The sequence below is a fragment of the Alexandromys fortis genome, unplaced genomic scaffold (genome assembly GCF_014885135.2).
Source record: "Alexandromys fortis isolate MF-2015 unplaced genomic scaffold, M_Fortis_MF-2015_v1.1 scaffold_193, whole genome shotgun sequence".
NCBI lineage: Eukaryota > Metazoa > Chordata > Mammalia > Rodentia > Cricetidae > Alexandromys > Alexandromys fortis.
Window position 1 is genome coordinate 105,587 of NW_026068083.1, and position 17,588 is coordinate 123,174.

General features: G+C 44.9%; 1 protein-coding gene across 4 annotated transcripts in view; it reads left to right on the plus strand.

Annotated features, from left to right (window-relative positions):
* The window catches only part of Nrp1 (neuropilin 1), a 138,241-nt gene that overhangs the window by 65,998 nt on the left and 54,655 nt on the right, over positions 1 to 17,588 (plus strand). For all 4 annotated transcript variants that reach the window (XM_050122044.1, XM_050122042.1, XM_050122045.1 and 1 more), the window contains 2 exons: positions 557 to 712; positions 3,010 to 3,176. In XM_050122044.1, coding sequence (XP_049978001.1) covers positions 557 to 712; positions 3,010 to 3,176 — 323 coding nt within the window. The remainder of the gene's footprint in view (positions 1 to 556; positions 713 to 3,009; positions 3,177 to 17,588) is intronic.

Sequence of the window (17,588 nt, forward strand, 5' to 3'; positions counted from 1 at the left end):
CCTCAGGTACCATTTCTCAGGAGCCACCCCTTTTGCCTTTGTTTCTTTTTTTACGTGTATATGTATGTATCGTGTGAGTATATATGTATATAACATGTGTTCTCATGTGAAGATATTGGGTGTCTTCCTCTGTTGCTTTCCTCTCTATTTTCTGAGGCAAGAGCTCTCATGGACTACAGAGCTCACTCACCAGCCTGTCTTTGAGATCTCCATTCTGAGTTTTGGGCTTACAGCTGGGCCGCAATGCCACAGCCTCCCTGTTTTACTTGTAGGCACTGGGGATGTGAACTCTGGTCTTAGTGGCATTGATTCCCGAGAACAGCCATGCTGATTGGAGGGTATGTTTATGACTGTGAGTGCCAGTTTGAGCTCCCTTCCAAATCCTCTCCACAGGTTCATCCAGCATCTGCACTGTTTACCAATTAACCAGGAGAGACTCACGCGAGGCTACAGCAGTCTTTGTGTCCTGCTGAGGCTTGTGCTTATAAATGGGAATTTTTGCATCTTCTGTAGGAGAAAAGACAATCTGACATTCTCTGTGTCTCTACTTTTCCAGTTGGCCCTCACATCGGGCGCTACTGCGGGCAGCAAATACCGGGTCGGATCCGCTCTTCCTCGGGCATTCTCTCCATGGTCTTCTACACCGACAGCGCAATAGCAAAGGAAGGTTTCTCGGCCAACTACAGCGTGCTACAGAGCAGCATCTCTGAAGGTCAGTGTGCCCGTCTCACAAAGCCCCATAGTAAGCACAGTCCATTATTTCTCCTACACCTGCGGCCACACAAAACGCTAGAGAAATGTTCTGTGAACGGTGATGCCCACTGTTTGTTTTTCTGTGAAGAAAGAAAAAAAATAGCTTTTTGTGTGTGAGTGTCGGTTGGAAAAATATCATTTGGTGTATTTCCTCCATAAAATTATGTGAGCCTCCGCAGTTAGGGAAGTGGAAAATGACTGAACATGGCCTGGGAACAATGAGAGAGGTCACCTGGGGGCTTCCCTGGCACCCCCATGGCACAGGTGTCAGGAACCACAAAGGGCAGTCCCTGGCAGAACCAGCCAGAGGTAGCTGATACACAAATCAGTCACACACAAGTTGGCCCGATGTGAGGGCCAACTGGAAAAGTAGAGACACAGAGAATGTCAGATTGTCTTTTCTCCTACAGAAGATGCAAAAATTCCCATTTATAAGCACAAGCCTCAGCAGGACACAAAGACTGCTGTAGCCTCGCGTGAGTCTCTCCTGGTTAATTGGTAAACAGTGCAGATGCTGGATGAACCTGTGGAGAGGATTTGGAAGGGAGCTCAAACTGGCACTCACAGTCATAAACGTGGGAGACCATGGGGGACTCTGTGTTTGCGTGTGTGAGAGACAGAGACAGAGACAGACAGACATACAGACAGAGAACAGCTTATAGATAACAGTTCTGTCCTTTCACCATGTGGGATGCTGGCGGCAAAGGTTTTTACCTGCTGAGCAATCTAACCAGCTCTAATTTTCCTTTGAAGACAGAATCTCATGTGCACCACCTGGCCCGGTCAAGGATGACCTTTAACTCTTAAGTCTCCTGCCGCTAACTCCCAAGTGCTGGGGTTACAAGTGTGCTGCACCTTATCTGGATCTGCAGAGTTAGGATTGAACCCCGGGCTTGGTCCATGCTAGGTAAGCAGTAAACCTGCTAAGCCTGAGACCCAGCCTGGAAAAGGAGAATATTTGTTTGTCTCACATACCTTCCCAACAAAGAGAGCAAGGTATTTTTTAAAGATCTTATTAAAAGTGCTCAGGGCAGGGGAAATAGCTCAGTGGTAGAATATTCGCCTGCAATTCAGGAGTCCCTAGATTCAGTTCCCAGTGTTACAACCCCTCTGCACAACAGAAAAATAAAACAACAACAACAACAACAAATACTGACTGAAGTTTGTATGGCTAAGGGTTCTTTTGAAGGTCAGACAGAGAAAAATCTGGTTTTGCTGCCCTGCATAGCGGCTTGAAAAGGAGCCCTGGGTGAGGCCTGCGTGTTTCAGAGTTCTGCTAGGGCTTCTGACATCTTCTGCCCCAAATCTGACTGGAAATGAAAAGGCAAATGAAATTCAAAACCTCTGCACTTATTTGGCTAGTTAAAACCTCATCTGTTAGGACATGAATCTTGAAAAAATGTGAAATTTCCATGAGTTGAACCTATTGGTCAGCTCAGCTTCCCACTGATACCACAAACACCACGTTTTCCATCTAAGGAAAAGGTTTCTTTTTTATCTCTAATTTGTTTTATTTTGACACGTGGTGTCATGGATCCCTGACTGGCCTTCAGCTCAGTATGTAGGTGAGGATGACCGTGAACTCCTGGTCCTGCCTTCACCCCCAGGATGCTGGGATTACAGGTGGTGCACACACCACACCAGATGACCGAGTGCTAGCCAGCCACCTCTGTGGTTCCTCTCCTGCACTCTACCAACCAGACCACATCCCTCCACCTCAAAGAGCATTTGTCAACCTTAGCCCACACAGGAGAGTTAATAATAGCTGTGCTGACGTTCATAATTGTATTCTTAAATATCTCCATTCAGGATAACACAATTATAGGTGCCATGTTCCAATCCTCCCTTGTTGCATATTTTTCCAGACTTTGTTAATGAACTCTGTTTTCTCATCTCTCTGTCTCTGTCTCTCTATCTCTCTCTGTCTCTGTGTGTGTGTGTGTGTGTGTGTGTGTGTAAACCTGACATTGACATCAGGCTATGTGCTCAGTCACTGTCTACCATATGTTTTGAGACAGAGCCTCTCAGTGAATCGGGATTATGGACTGGTTGGGACTGGTTGGGCTGGCTGGCCAGCAAGCCCCAGGATTCTGACTAGCAGTGTTGATATGCTGCCTTTTACGTGGGTGCCTAGGATCAGATGCAGGTCCTAACCATTACTGAGCCATCTCCCTATGCCTTATGCCGTGAGTGAACTCCTTAGTTTGCCACATTAAATTTAAAACGTGTCTCCTGCCCTTCATAATTTGTCTGCAGATTTCAAGTGTATGGAGCCTCTGGGCATGGAATCCGGAGAGATCCATTCGAACCAGATCTCTGCATCCTCACAGTACGGCAACAACTGGTCTGTAGAGCGCTCCCGCCTCAACTACCCCGAGAATGGGTGGACTCCAGGGCAGGACTCCTATCGGGAGTGGATCCAGGTAGGTGGCACAAAACTGGCAATGGTTGGGCTAGGAGACCTATATGAGGCATCAGGAAAGATTGTCAAACAGAAACAGGTTCTATGACAAGCACAGGAAAGAGCCTGAACAAGATTCAACCCATGAAAATGGCCACACTCATGCACACAGAGTAGCAGGGGAGCCGCGGGTGGCCCCCAGAAACCATTCTTTTCTTCTCAAGTCCTTCCCACAGTTCTTTCCAGAGTTTGAGTAGATACCTCACTTCCATCACACCTAGAAGGTAAGGTTTTTTCTGCCAACAGCTACACATTCGTTTCCTATATTGCTACAGTTCTATTTCTTTGTTGGAATATAGGAATTCTGTCAGTAGGGTGTGTTTGAGATCTTTGCCTCCCAGCACTCAGGGAGGCAGAGGCAGAGGCAGGTGGATCTCTGTGAGATCAAGGCCAGCCTTATCTACAGAGTGAGTTCCCCAGGACAACCAGAGATTTGCTGAGAAGCTCTGTCTCAAAAACAAAACAAAACAAATATTGGGTTTTCAGTTTGATTGGAGTAGAGCATGCAAAATACACATGTTCTGTGTAGCTAATTGAGGGCATTTGCTAACTTGTATTCATGCAGGAGTATGGAAGAATCCTTGTGTTTATCTTCATTAGTGATTTTGTTGCTACTGCTTTTACTAGATCCTTACTCACTGCAGCCACACTGGTCCTTATCCCCCAGGTCTTCTGTTCTGTTTTCCAGGAGTCATCCCTAGTACCAGTCTGAGTACCCATCCTTGTACAGCCTTGACTTCTGAATGTTCCCACCCATATTGTTAATACAGCTTCTTGTTGCAAGAAAATTCTGGCAAACGCAACTTAAGGGAGAAAGGGTGTGTTTTAGCTCAGCTACAGGTGATACAGCTCATCATGGCAAGGAAGATGTGGCAGCCTGTGCAAGGGTCAGCTGGAACATTGTATCAGGTCACAAAGAAAGAGGAATGCTCGGTCTCAGCTCACTTTCTCCCTTTTATGCATTCCAGGACCTCAGACCAGTAGCCTGCTTTTAGGGTGTGTCTTCTCACCTCAGTGAACCTCAGTTAGAAGATCCCTCACAGTCAGGTTCAAAGATTTGTTTCCTTTGTTCTTCTAGATCCTATCACACTGGCAATCACGATTAACCATCTCGCCACCACCCAAGGTCCTGTGCTTGGGCTCATGGGGTCTGCACCATTGTTTAATGAAGCATGTGTATGTGCATATTCTGTGTAAATGCAAATCAGTTGGCCTAAGAGGCTTCCATTTATTGCCTGATATTTAAAAATGACTAACTCCAGAGAGTCTCTACGCAAGAAGAAAGCTGGGATGGTTTATCATTTCCCATGTCCATTGCTGTTTCAGTCATTTGAGCACAAATACAGGATTCTGTTTTACTTTGCAAAAGTCAATATTAGTTTAACATACACTTAAAGTGAAAGAGTCCATTACGGGAGACTGAACCCATGCTAACCTCTGAATGATAACCCTGAGCCACGTAGGGAGGGTGGGACTCACTCGGGATTGCTGAAGCCTGCTTTAGGATGAAGCCAGAGGTGAAATTAATTTGCTCATGGTAGCTTGTCTTTCCATGTCTCCAAACCCACAAGCAGCTCCTTGTGAATGACAGACGCAGCTCTGGGGGAAGCTTGCATTTTTGCAGTGCTAAGCATGTCTGCATGATAATGCATTTCTATTCTGGGTAACGTGGACCTTACTCAATAATGGGGCCCCTGTGGTCCTGCAGGGGGTTCTGAAACTGCCATAGTAGCAATTCTTCTGCACGAACCGGTTCCTCATTGGCAGAAACATGGAGAGCAAATGGGCACTCCTGAAGCGCTTGTCATAGGGACAGGACCTCACGTCATTTTTAGTAGACGCAATCTGAGATAGCTGCGGAAAATGCCATCCAACCCTTTCCCTCGTGGAGTGGTATGGTCAGGAGAAGCATGGCAGCCTCCCCACCCCCCCACACACAAAAGGTTTATTGCTATTCATATTCCTCCACCCCCAGGATGGCCAAAGGCTCAGGCCTTTACATATCAAGCTGATCAAGGGGTGGCTGTTATCTGAAATGTCCCTATCCGCAAGGCAGCAGAGGAAGCAAACCAGAGACAGTTACCCCAGCTGTTGAAATTCCTGTGCAGCAATTCACATCTCATTGACAGTGCCTTGTCACCCGGTCCCACTCAGCCTATCTCCGCCGAGGTGGATGCACCAGCTGCGGTTGTTTGCTTCTGAGGTGTCCTGGACACTTTTCTTTTTGAGGAAGGAACTCCTGTAGCCCAAGATGACCTTGAACTCACTAAGTAACAGAGAATGACCTGGAACTTCTGATCCTCCTGACTCCCCCCCCCCCCATCCTGAGTGCCAGAATTGTAGGCTGGAATCAAAACATCTGGTTTTATTTGGGGCTGGAGGTGGAACTCAAGGCCTCCTAAATGCTAGGCAAACCCCCTGCCAATGAGCCACATCCCCTTCTAACAGCAGGCAGATTTGACCTAATCTCCTAATCATGGGAAGGACCTCAAACTCTTCTGTTTCCAAACCAGGGACACTGAGGCTGAGGAAGATGATTAAGTGTCCGTCACAGGCGGCACCCTGGACTTGGAAACAGAATCTGTTAGGCTCCCCAATTCCTCTTGCTTCTGCACATTGTCAAGTGTGGTGGCTTTGTGGTTCGTTTTGCCTTCAGATGGGTGTGTTCTCAGGAACACCAGATTCTGTCCTGTCCTTCCCTCTAGCTGAAGACACTCATGCTGGCCATGTGTAGGGACCTCACCCCTCGGTGTCTGCCAAAGGTGACTGTCATGGAAGCTTAGCTTCTTGTTTACATTGAAGTGAGACTGTCCTTTTCCTTTGGCACTCAGAGCTCATTTACACACTTACGTCTGTGCTCATGGTAGGAGCGGTTTTCATCCACCCATCACCTAATTATGAAGAATCTCGTGTGCTTCCAACTTGTCTTGAGCTCCTTGGACATGGTTGGCTGGTTGTTTTCATCAGATGGATGTTTTATAAATTAACCGACAAGTACAGTGTAATTCAGACGAAGGGCCAAGGCAGGCGCTGCTAATCACGCCGCCTCGCACGTACGGCGGCACGCACGTAGGCTTCTATTTTTATACACATGATTATGCAGATGACATTTGTCTTGATTTTTCAGCTTTATCCCATTTTGCATGAAATACACCCCACAAAACACGTTGCTGTAGCAACAACGAGAACAAATACTTGCATGTGTTAGATTAATAAAACAGCATTGGAAATGACCTTTCCTTAAAGCCAGGAACAGCCCTTCATGCCCATTGTTTTCTCTGGGAAATTACCAAGTAACATATAAAAAAACACAACAACAATACATCGTTAGGCCTGGATATGAGCGTCCACACTAGTGTTTCCTGTGAGATCGCTGGTCTGCCAGGAAGCTTCAAAACAAGGCAAGGAGCGGCCTGCTAAGAAGAAACATGAAGGGAAGTCCCGGCTGGAAGGTTCTCGAATGGCCACATCCTGCTCACAAGGCCACTTCACAAAAAGTTCTTGTACGTGGTCACAGTTGAACACAATGTAAAATCGGTTCATTTTTTCCCAGAGTATTCCATTCTGTAGTCTGTCTTCTAGGCTTACTTAGATCAACATAATCTTTTTTTTCTTTGTTTCTAATTAAGCAATCATAGACTCAGTATATCTGTGATGCCATCAAAATCCTTATTTTTGTACACATCATTATAGCCCGACCTGAAGCTCCACCAGCCTATGGCACTAGGCATCCCAGAGAACCACAGCCTGTGTTTTCCTTTTCTTCCACACAAAGTCCATATCATGTTGCATTTGTTCAAGAGACATGGTCTCATAGATCCTAACTGTAGCCATTCACACACAAAGCAGAATTTAATTTGTTAATTATTCCAATGTTTTATTAATGATGGTGTTCACCACACTGTAAACAGATTTATCCTTCCAGCTTTAATTAAAGCTCTTGGGAGCATTTTCCTCAAAACAACTGTGACTTTTCCTGATTAAAATGCCAGGAGACAAAAAAAGAAAAGCTACTGCAAGAGACACGAGGCCGGGTGGAAGATGAACTCTGCTGATCCCAGATAAATAAAAATGGCACCAGGGACTAATCTGTTACCACCCCCACCTCACCCCGCCCCACCCCCAGTGACTTCAGAAATAGAATTATTTGATAAACCAACTCAGACTGAAACCTCGCTCTTCACCAAATGGGAGGGCATTGTCTTTGGTGGAAAAAGAAATTTTGTAGTAGGCTATTTATGCCTGTGTGCACTCCAGAGGAACAGAATGCAGTTGGCAGCTTAACCACGTTCTGTTTGTTTGGTAAGTTAGCCTCGTGCTGGAGAAGGCTTCTGGGAAAGCAGTTATAATGTGATGAGATTAGAACCAGAGAATAACTAGAAGCATGGAACTGGAGCTGGGCAGATAGCTGTGCCAGCGTGAGGTCCTGATTTCCACCCTGACCTTATGTAAAAGAGCCTTCTATAATGGTGGCAGACTTTAGTCCCAGGATTGGGATGGAGGAAATAGGAGGACCCTGGAGCTTGCTAGTTTACCAGTCTAGCCCATTTGAAGAGCTCCAGACCAGTGAGAGGTCATGTCTCGAAAAAGAGGTAGACTCATGTCTCATCTCTGGCCTCTAGATGCATACACAGACACACAGATACACACACACACACAGAGACACGCACACACTGCACACTGCATTTAAGAACAAAGAGAAAACAAGTTGGACTTCTTTCAAGGAACACATGAAATAAAGTAATGTTTTCTCTGGTAATCAACACTAATATACATTTTAATAACCTTTTAGATAGAAAAAAAAAAGTGCTTGCTTACTCAGTTCCAAGAATGTTTGATTTGAAACCCTTGCCTGTAACCTTTAGAGTATCCCCAGGTTGGAAGTTAGAAACTGCAGTGATTTGTCTTAAAGCTGTGGGCTGCCGTTAGTGTTAACAATTTTTAGACAGCGTTTGCTCCCCTCTTGTGCTTTGTTCCCGGTTGTCGAGTGTGAGGCAGGTACCCACTAAGAAACCATCTCTGAGTTTCCACCAAGTCGCCAGCATCCTTTGGGTTTACAGTCTGTAATGCCTTCCTCTCGATCGCTTCCATCTGCCAAATCGACTAATCCAGAATGTGTATACAGCAGGGTTATTCTGACTGTAAACACGCCGTGTTTATAAACCAGGCTCTCTAGGGGGTGCATTAACTCATTCCAATCATTAGCAAATTGCTGAAATTACAATAAAATGATACTTTATAAATCTGTAACGAGAGAACTGACAGAAATAGCTCACCGGGTTCCCCAAATGTGGAATGATGCTTGTAAACTTTAGTCTTAGCCAATTTAGGGAAATTACAGGTGTTCTGTTTAGTGTGTGTGTGTGTGTGTGTGTGTTACAACTATTATTGGTACTCGAAATGTTCACCTGGAAGGTATATAATTTACTTTAAAATATCCCCCCAGGAGAGCCTTGGCGCTTCCCTCACAGACCCACATTTTGCACAGGTCTGATACCTAGGCGGGGTTCCCTCCAGAACATTGTTATGGAGGATTCTGTTCCCTGAGCCACCTTTCCTGGAGTTGTCTCGACTTTGGACTTTCTTGTTACAGGTCCTTTGAAGGTCATAACTAGAGATGCGTTAAATCCAGGGTCTCAGGGGTCTAGGGTGGATCTGGTTGAGGGGAAACAGGAACTCATGTAACATAATTGTTTCAATACTTTGACTGCTTCGCCATGTAGGAGTTACCAGGATGGTTTAAATAACTTTGGTCAAGTTGACCACTTAACTCTGTTTTTGAAATCAGACAAATGGTTCTGCTAATGAGCTTTTCATGTCAACACTCCCTAGAAAGCATGAATAACGTTTGCAAACAGTGGAAAGCCCCAGGGTGGTTCTTCGAGAACTGCGCTGAAAGGCTGGGCACAACCCTTCACTCTCAACACCCAAAAGCTGGGCACAAGGCTTTGCTCTTAGCTCTGCCTTCTCCTTATTGTGATGACGGTGTCTTTTAAGCCACATTCACAGTTACATACTGAAAGAGATTTTTTTTCTCTCCTTCCTAGGACACCTCAACTTGAAGTGTAGGACCAGAGTAGATGTTAGCATCATTATCCCTGTTTATTCAGGCCCAAAGTCCCAAGATTTTCAGTAAATCAGAACGTGGACACCCTTGTTCCTGCTCAGCTCTTAGTGAGCTCTGTAGAGGGCTGTATCCATCTGAAGGGGATTTGGGAGCAGCGGCACTCGGAGTCCCAGCAGGCCCTGCTTAGCTGTTGGTTTGTAGACCATCTATTAACCAGGCTCAACATTGTAGAAACTATAACTGTGACGTAGCACTGGACAAAGTGTGGAGAAGCCTCTTAGTGTGGAGGGGGCTCAAGCTGGAAGGGGTAAGTAGAGAAAGGGCATAGGGTCTGCTCTGTGACTTACAGGTTTGGAACAGTGCCCCTGGTGTACACACAAGATGCCCATGTGCCTTCCCACACAATAGTTCCTACTACCAAAAGATATTTGTGTCGATGTTTGATTTTTTAACACCCAGCCAAAAATGACCATCAAGAGGACGCTTAGAGTGCCCCAGACTCCAGCTTTGCATCATCAGATGGGTCAGGCTTCTTGAACAACAAATGATTTGTTACTGGATCCTTGGTGCTTCGTAACCTCCTTTTATGCTGCTCTTTGAACTGGAATCTGGTTCTTTTGTTTTCCAAAGATACAGATGTATTTGTTTACCCAGAAAAAATCATATCACTGCTTCCCTGCTTGCTTATCTTGAGCTTCTCTATTTTTAGGTTTTAAAAGTGAACTGTTTTAACTGAATAAATACAGATGCTATTTTAGGCCACTAGACAATCACACTCGAAATGCACAGAGATAAGGATGACCCTGGGGAACAAAAACACAGGATGAAATTATCACTTGTGAGCAACAAGATCTGGGCAAAATGAGAATGAAATTAGCTCTCCCACATGTAGGAAGGGTTGCACACAGACATATTTTAGATGTCCTGAAGGATGCCAGTCACAAGTTTATTGTTGTTGTCTTTTAAGTTCCAACGTATTCCAGTGGAAGGAACAGACATTACTGAGGCTGTCTATTATTTATTAATTTATTGTTTTATAATATTACATCTTTATATCTATGACCTAACTGACAGCCCACTAAGTGTTCCTGGTTACCAGCCAACACCAAATCTGTGGACCAATGGAAAGGGAAGGCTGATGCTTTCACATCTGTTTTGGGTGAAAAGGCTGTTCCTGTCTGCGGTACTGAAAATTTAAAGAACTTCTGTTATTATACAATTGGGAACCCTCTGGGAGTAAAATGTTAATGAAATCCATAACGCTCGCAGGTTTTATGATAGCAGTTTTAGGAAATTCCTTTGGTGAGGTTTGTTGATTTCTGTCCCAGTGGTAATAATTGCACCTTTTACAGAGTGTGTTAATGTCCACATTTAGGAGCAACGGCTACATTTATGCTGCATGTGATATAACACACCCACTCTTGAGCCTTAAATAACTTTCATATTGTAGTTTGAAAACCCAAGAAAAAAAAGTAAATATGTCCTTTAAACCTGGGAGAACCCCTAGTTCTAGCAGTATCCACAGACATCTTCTCTAGTGATGAGAGCAAGGTCTGGACCCTAGCATCCAAGCTCAGATCTGAATGGAGATGCGGGACCTCATAGCTCTTGGTTAGTGCACCAGAAGACCCACATCAACACAAGGATTTCAATCAACATTAAAAGGGCAGCTTGGGTTGCTGACCTGAAACAAGACTGACACTTGAGAGTGTGTATGTATACACAACTATGTACACACCCAACCCTTATATACAAGCACATACAGACACGTATGTATACAAAATACATGGACATGGATGAGCATACATAAACACATCTGTACACACATAAATGCATGTGTCTGTATGTATGCACACACAAACATGCGTGTATACAAACTGTATGCCCATGTGTGAGCATATACAAACACACATGCACATACAAATTCATGTGCCTGTATCCACGCGCACTTGGGTTATTTCCTTTCTTTACCCTTTCCCTCCCCTCCCTCGGCAATCTAGTCTCATTCAACTCTAGGTTCCAATAAAGAGAGAAAAATACATTAAATTTTAAAATGCTCTGTATATCCCAACAGTAATAAAATGCATTATGCTTTTGTATTTCCAGCAGTTGACGAGAGTAGGCATTTGAGACTAATTGCACACATTATGACTGAGAATAATCACACATGTGCTTGTGCATGTGACTTGCATTTTGTTTTTATCAGCTCTCTCTGCCTCAAGGGGTTAAACATGCGTTGATGACATGCTTCTAATTGCTTTGTGTCGGGAAAACAAAGCCGTCACTGCAGCAAAGTTTTATTTTTCTTGCAATTCTAATGCTTAAACTTCCAACTACATTTTATAGATCTAGCATAGAGGATAAATAAACCCTCTCATTCTTTTAGCAAGCCTGAGAGGGCTATCAATACTGTTCTTCAGGGGCTAGGTGATTGGATAAGACAGCTTCTCAGGGCCTTTCAAGCATTTAAGATTCCATGATTCTATTAAAAATAAATGTACTCGATCCGCTGGTGCCCTGAGCTTGCCTAAAGATGAAAATATAAATATGTGGAGCATAGCTGGAACTCATTTTAAACGCAATTGATAATGGCGTGAGGCAGCGTGCGGCTAATTTTGCTCCATTAAGGAAGTTTTTTCCCTCAGATCAAGTAATTGTTAGGGCCGCCTCCACCACGAAGCTAAGGCGCTCATGCTGAGACGCTCATGCTGAGACTCTGTGTTGTGTGGTGGGGCTGTTTCCCTTGGTTCTCCTGAGCTGCTTTGCTCCTAGGGACATCCAGCCCGTAAGTGACAAGGTGAAGCACATACATCTCTGATGGAAATGTCTGCGAGGCTGGGGCTTACCTACTGCCACAGCCTGCTCGCACCTTCAAGTCTGGCCGACACCCAGGCTCCGTCTCTCCTTAAACAGAAAGTCATTTTTGTTCTGAGCATCTATAAGCTAAAAGACTACCCAGAAGGATAAAGGAGAAAGCCACACCACCCACCAACCTCCTGAATAAAGACATCTTGGTTGTCTCTGCCTTCTAAACTCGAAGTGTTTACATACTGTAGATGCTGGTAAATCCCACCTCAGACCAGAGAAAGACCAGACCCAGCTAGGTATGCAGGCTCCAATTACTGGAGCAAGGACTTAGGCAGTGTGAAAGGCTCTAGGAATTAAATACCAAATTTCTACTGCAAAATACTCAGGATAATTGAGAAGAAGTTCAGAAATCACAAGAAATGTGAAATCATGATGAATCCTTTTGCTGTATTAAGAAACGTGGAGCTTATAGGAAAAAGAATAAATGTCGTCTTAAGCTCCTGATTTTAACAAAATAAGTATGCATGCAGTGAGCCAAAGTTGGTGGCTATTTAAACATTTCCCAGAAAGTCCAGACTAAGGAAACCTGCATAGTGGAAGCTCCTGACTCTATGTTATATCAGTTGCTTTTCTCATTCCTGTGATACAGCCTGATGTAAGCATTTTAAGGAAGAAGTTTTGTTTTGGCTTACAGTTTGGGGGTCCAATTCCTCACGACGGGAATGGGATGACAACGGGAACAGGAGGCATCTGGTTGTCCTGTCGGATATACAGTCAGGAAGCAGAGAGGAGGCAGCTCACTCTCTGAACATCACCCTCCTCTCTGAGGCTCAGAAGGGGGATGGGCAGCCTCTGGCTTGGACCAGGACAGACAGCAGATGTTTTTGCAGGAGTGAGTCTTTAAGGAGACAAAAAGGGGAGAGTCTATGTTAGGATCAGTTGGTAGGTCCTGACTGGACGGGTTAGGCAGCAGCCTGCTAAAGATTCTTGATTGCTGGACCTTGTTGTGTTGTCTAGGGAGTGAGGCTGTGGCCAAATAAGGGAATAGACCCTGGGGGCTTGCTTTGGGAAGGTGATCTAACAGCTTAGCAAGGGAGAAGGAGGAGAAAGTCTGCTTGCATTTACAGTGCTTGGGCTTGTTGGAGACCCCCTCATTGCAGCCTTCCTCCCTGAGTCCAGCAGGTCTCGACAATCCCTCACAGACATTCCCAGATCTCTCTCTCCTAGGTGATTCTAGATTCTGTCAAGTTGACAGTATTAACCATCACCTTTCAGCTTAATTTTTTTAAAGCATTTTTTAAAAATCCAGATTAGTCATTGCTACCCTCAATCAACAACATTTTCATAGTGTAAATATCATATTTTTCAACAATTTACCATGTTTCCAATGATATAATGGTGTCATTGTTTGTTTAGAAGGCATCCACACTACATGAAATAATTTATTTAGCAGTTATCGAATGTTAAAAATTATGTACACTCACACATACAACACACACATGCACACGTACATATGACACAGACAGAAGAGGAGGAAAGCAGCCGGTACTTTTCTGTGTGTTTAGTATGTTTTCTCTAATATCAGCTGGCTGCTAAGTAGATGAATCTCATTTAGTGCAATAACCATGACGATCATTTCTCAAGACTTCTGCCAGGATGTTCTGTATCTGGGAGGGAGTGTGAGGCGCTAATGCGTACTTCCACCTGGAAACTCAGCTGTACTTCCCAACCTCCACAGTACAGAAACTTAGCTTGCTTTCCAGAATGGTTTACATAAAAGTCTTCTTTCTACATTATTTCCTATGAAATGTCAAGATTTAGGATATATGTGTTTCTCATTTTAGATTCATCTCAGTTAAGGTCTTTTATCAAACATAATTCATACAGATTAAGAATCATCTTTCCATTTCTTTTTAATGCCTAGCGTTTTAATTAAAACCATGTGAAGTGGTGTGCTGTAATCCCTTAACTTTGCATCTCAGAGTATAACCACCATGTAATTGAATTCTCCCTGATCAGAAAGCCTGCAAAGTCCTATGGGAAGGGGGAAGCTCTCTGAAGCATTCCCAAGCATTTTAGCTCTGTGTCTGCCAAGAAGGGCTTCCTCCACCCCAAATGTGTTTACACCCATTGCGGCCCGGCCACCTGCATCTGACAGGTAACTCTTACCCTTGCCAAAACTAAAGCAGATGTGTCCAACTATGCGTAACTCAGCCAGTAGACAGTTTTCCACACAAGCAGGAGGAACAGAGTTTGATTCCTAAGACCCACAGAAAAAGTCAGTGTGACAGTGTGGACCTAGGATCTCTGTGATGGGGAGGAGACAGGAAGGCTCCTGGGGCTAATTGACCTGCCAGCTGAGTCGAATAGCTGAGGGAAACAGATCCAGGGGGAAAACGGTGTCTCAAAACTAAGGTGAAGAGACTGGGGGAGACACCTGATGGTTAACTCAAACCTACACACACAGACAAGAGTGTGCATGCATGTGCGCGCGCGCACCAGGATGGCTCCCGTGGATGAATGCCAGCCACGGTTTCTGGCATGTTAGAGGATTCCCAGCGGAGGTAGGAGAGGGGCAAAGAGCACAAACTGCCCTATGACGTCTGTGCTTGTGCCCTGCGGTTTTGCAAGTTGTCAGCCAGACATATTTTCCTCATTGTATGACCCAGGCTCAAACACTGGAAATTAGCATCTGGGTTATTCTCAAAACATGGAAATAATTTACAGTTGTGTGAGCTGATTGCTTCTGGATTGTGAAGGAGGCTTGTGCTCCTCAGAGTGCTTTCTGTTGCCATCGCTGTCTCTTTCTTCTGGGTGAGGTCCCAGTGGGCTCTCTTTCTCCTGCCACAGTGTGTTGTTCAGCTCAGCCACTACAAGTTCTAATCAGAAGTCTTAGTCGTGTGAAAGTGTGATTTGGAAACCATCTCTTTCAGAAATGACTCTGAGGGAAAGAACCAGTATACCAACAGACTGGTAAGCTTTCCCCAACAGGGGAATGCAGTCACAGTCTCCTTATGTGTCTTCAAAACAATGGGGCCGAGAGTAGTGACCATGTCATTAGTGCTGGGCTCTCGAGGCAGAGGCCTCAGCTCTGAAGACAGACAGAGCTATGTAGACAAACCCCGCCCCAGGCAAACAAACAAACAAAAACCAGAATGAGGGCCTTCCCTCCAGAGACCGCGCAGAATTTGTGACAGTTGGCATTGAGCAGCCTGATCTTTCCCTCGGTCTTGTCTCTGGGCTACATTCATTATAACCTCAGGTTCAGCCATCCTGTCAGCTCCTGGCGGGATGTTTTATGTCAAATGGAAGAGTTTTCCCGACACCTGAACTCACAACCTCTCCATCAGCACATGAAACTCTCGTTACCGGGAGAGGCCAACGTATATCACTGAGAAATGCCGGAAACCCTGTGTGAAAGGAAGCTGTCAGGCTATATAGGGCCAGTGACTGATGGAGGCCATCACTCCCATCTGCAAGCCTTTAGTTTCCGTACCACCAACACCACACCCCCATTTTGGTTTGGAAACCAACATTTTAGGCAAAGGAGAAATTAAAAGCATGATTGGCTGTGGAACAGGCAGACCCTGACTGTAAATGCTTCTCTCTAGAGAATCCTGTAAGGATCACCCCCATGTAGCCAAAAGATGCACATGTGCAGAATCGAGCAACCGCTTGTGTTGGCAGAGGGGCAGTACATATGTGTTCAGACAGGTGTGTACCTGTCTGTGCACACATGTAGAGACCAGAGGACAACCTTGGGTGTCGCCCCTCAGGAGCTGCTCGTCTTGTATGTGAGACAGGCTGTTGTAGTTGTGTGCTTACTCTTTCTCTTTGGAGGGCCTGTCACCCAGCTCCCAAATAAATCACAAGAAGATGTTACTGTTACTTACAAATGCCCAACCTTAGCTTGGTTTATTTCTAGGCAGCTTTTCTTACATCATCCTGTCTATCTTTTGCCTCCGGACTTTTATCTTTCTCTATTCTATACGTACGTTTCTTTACCTCTTACTCCGTGACTGGCTGTGTACCTGGGTGGCTGACCCCTCATGTCTTCTCTCCTTCTTTTCTCCTTCTTTTCTTGCTTCTTGACCTCTTCTTCCCAGATTTCTCCTTCTATTTAGTCTCTCTGCCTGTCAGCCCCTCCTATCCTTTCTCCTGCCTTGCAATTGGCCGTTCAGCTCTTTATTAGACCAATCGGGTGTTGTAGGCAAGCAAAGTAACCCAGCTTCACAGAGTTAAACAAATGCAGCATGAAAGAATGCAACACATCTTTGCATCATTAAACAAATATCCCACAGCAACAAATGAATGTAACACATCTTAAAATAATATTCCACAACAGGGTGTCTCGCAGACCTAGAACTCACTGGGGAGGTTAGACCGGCTGACTAGTGAACTACAGGATCCCTCTGTCTCTGCCTTCCCTGTGCTGAGATGATAAGTGTGTGTGCCGTTGCACTGGCTTTTTCTGTAGGCTTTGGCAGTTGAGCTCGGGTCCTCATGTTTGCACAGCACACACTCTACTTGACTAAGCCATCCCCTCTAACTCCAGAACAACATTTTAAATAGAAATATTCCTTCCCTGTATTTAATATTTTCTTGATTCTTTTAGTTTGAAATCTTTTTAAACTGCCAAGGAACTAGAAAGGTGTGTCTGTCTGTCTGTCTGTCTGTCCTTCAGTGCACCTTTGATCCAGCTTAGCTATGTTTCTGCCTGGAGTTTGCCTGTTTTCCTATCCCCTCCCCCCCCCAATGATAACTCCATACAGTTTGCAAATTAGCAAACATTACAACTTGCAATGGTGCAGAGAATTTGATGTTACTTTTACCAAACTACAGGAAAGACCTGAGGGATCCCCAGGTCTCAGACAGGTAGTCAGCTCATACTTAAACACCATAGGGTGTCACACTTTCTTCACTCCTGAACAGAAGTTGGGGCAGGCAGGGCGATGTCTTTAAGATTGTGTAAGATATGGCAGAAGTTTATTCTTGCTGCCTTTGAGGCAACTTCCAGGAGAAGAAAGGCTGAGTCCCTGAGAGACCATTTGAGAAGTAGGTAACAAGGACCACTTCATACAGGGTGGACCCAACCAACAAGACTCACTGGCACTCCGGCTTTAAGTGATGGTCTTTCGAAAGGACTGGAAAGTTTATGACGAGTTACAATATTCACAGTGTGAAACAAGAGGATACGAGTAGTTGCATTCCTCCTTACAGAGGGCGGTTAGTGGCTCAGCCACTTTCATGTTGACTTTAATATCACGCGGTTGGCTTTTGTTTGGAAGAAAGGAGTTTCAGATCTTGCCAACCACGCTGGACTTAAAACAGCAGTGAATTTAAACACAAGGAACATTGGTGCCCCATCTGCTAAGGATTACGAATATATGGGAGTAGTGAATTAAAACTGCAGAAGGTGCTCTCTCTCTCTCTCTCTCTCTCTCTCTCTCTCTCTCTCTCTCTCTCTCACACACACACACACACACACACACACACACA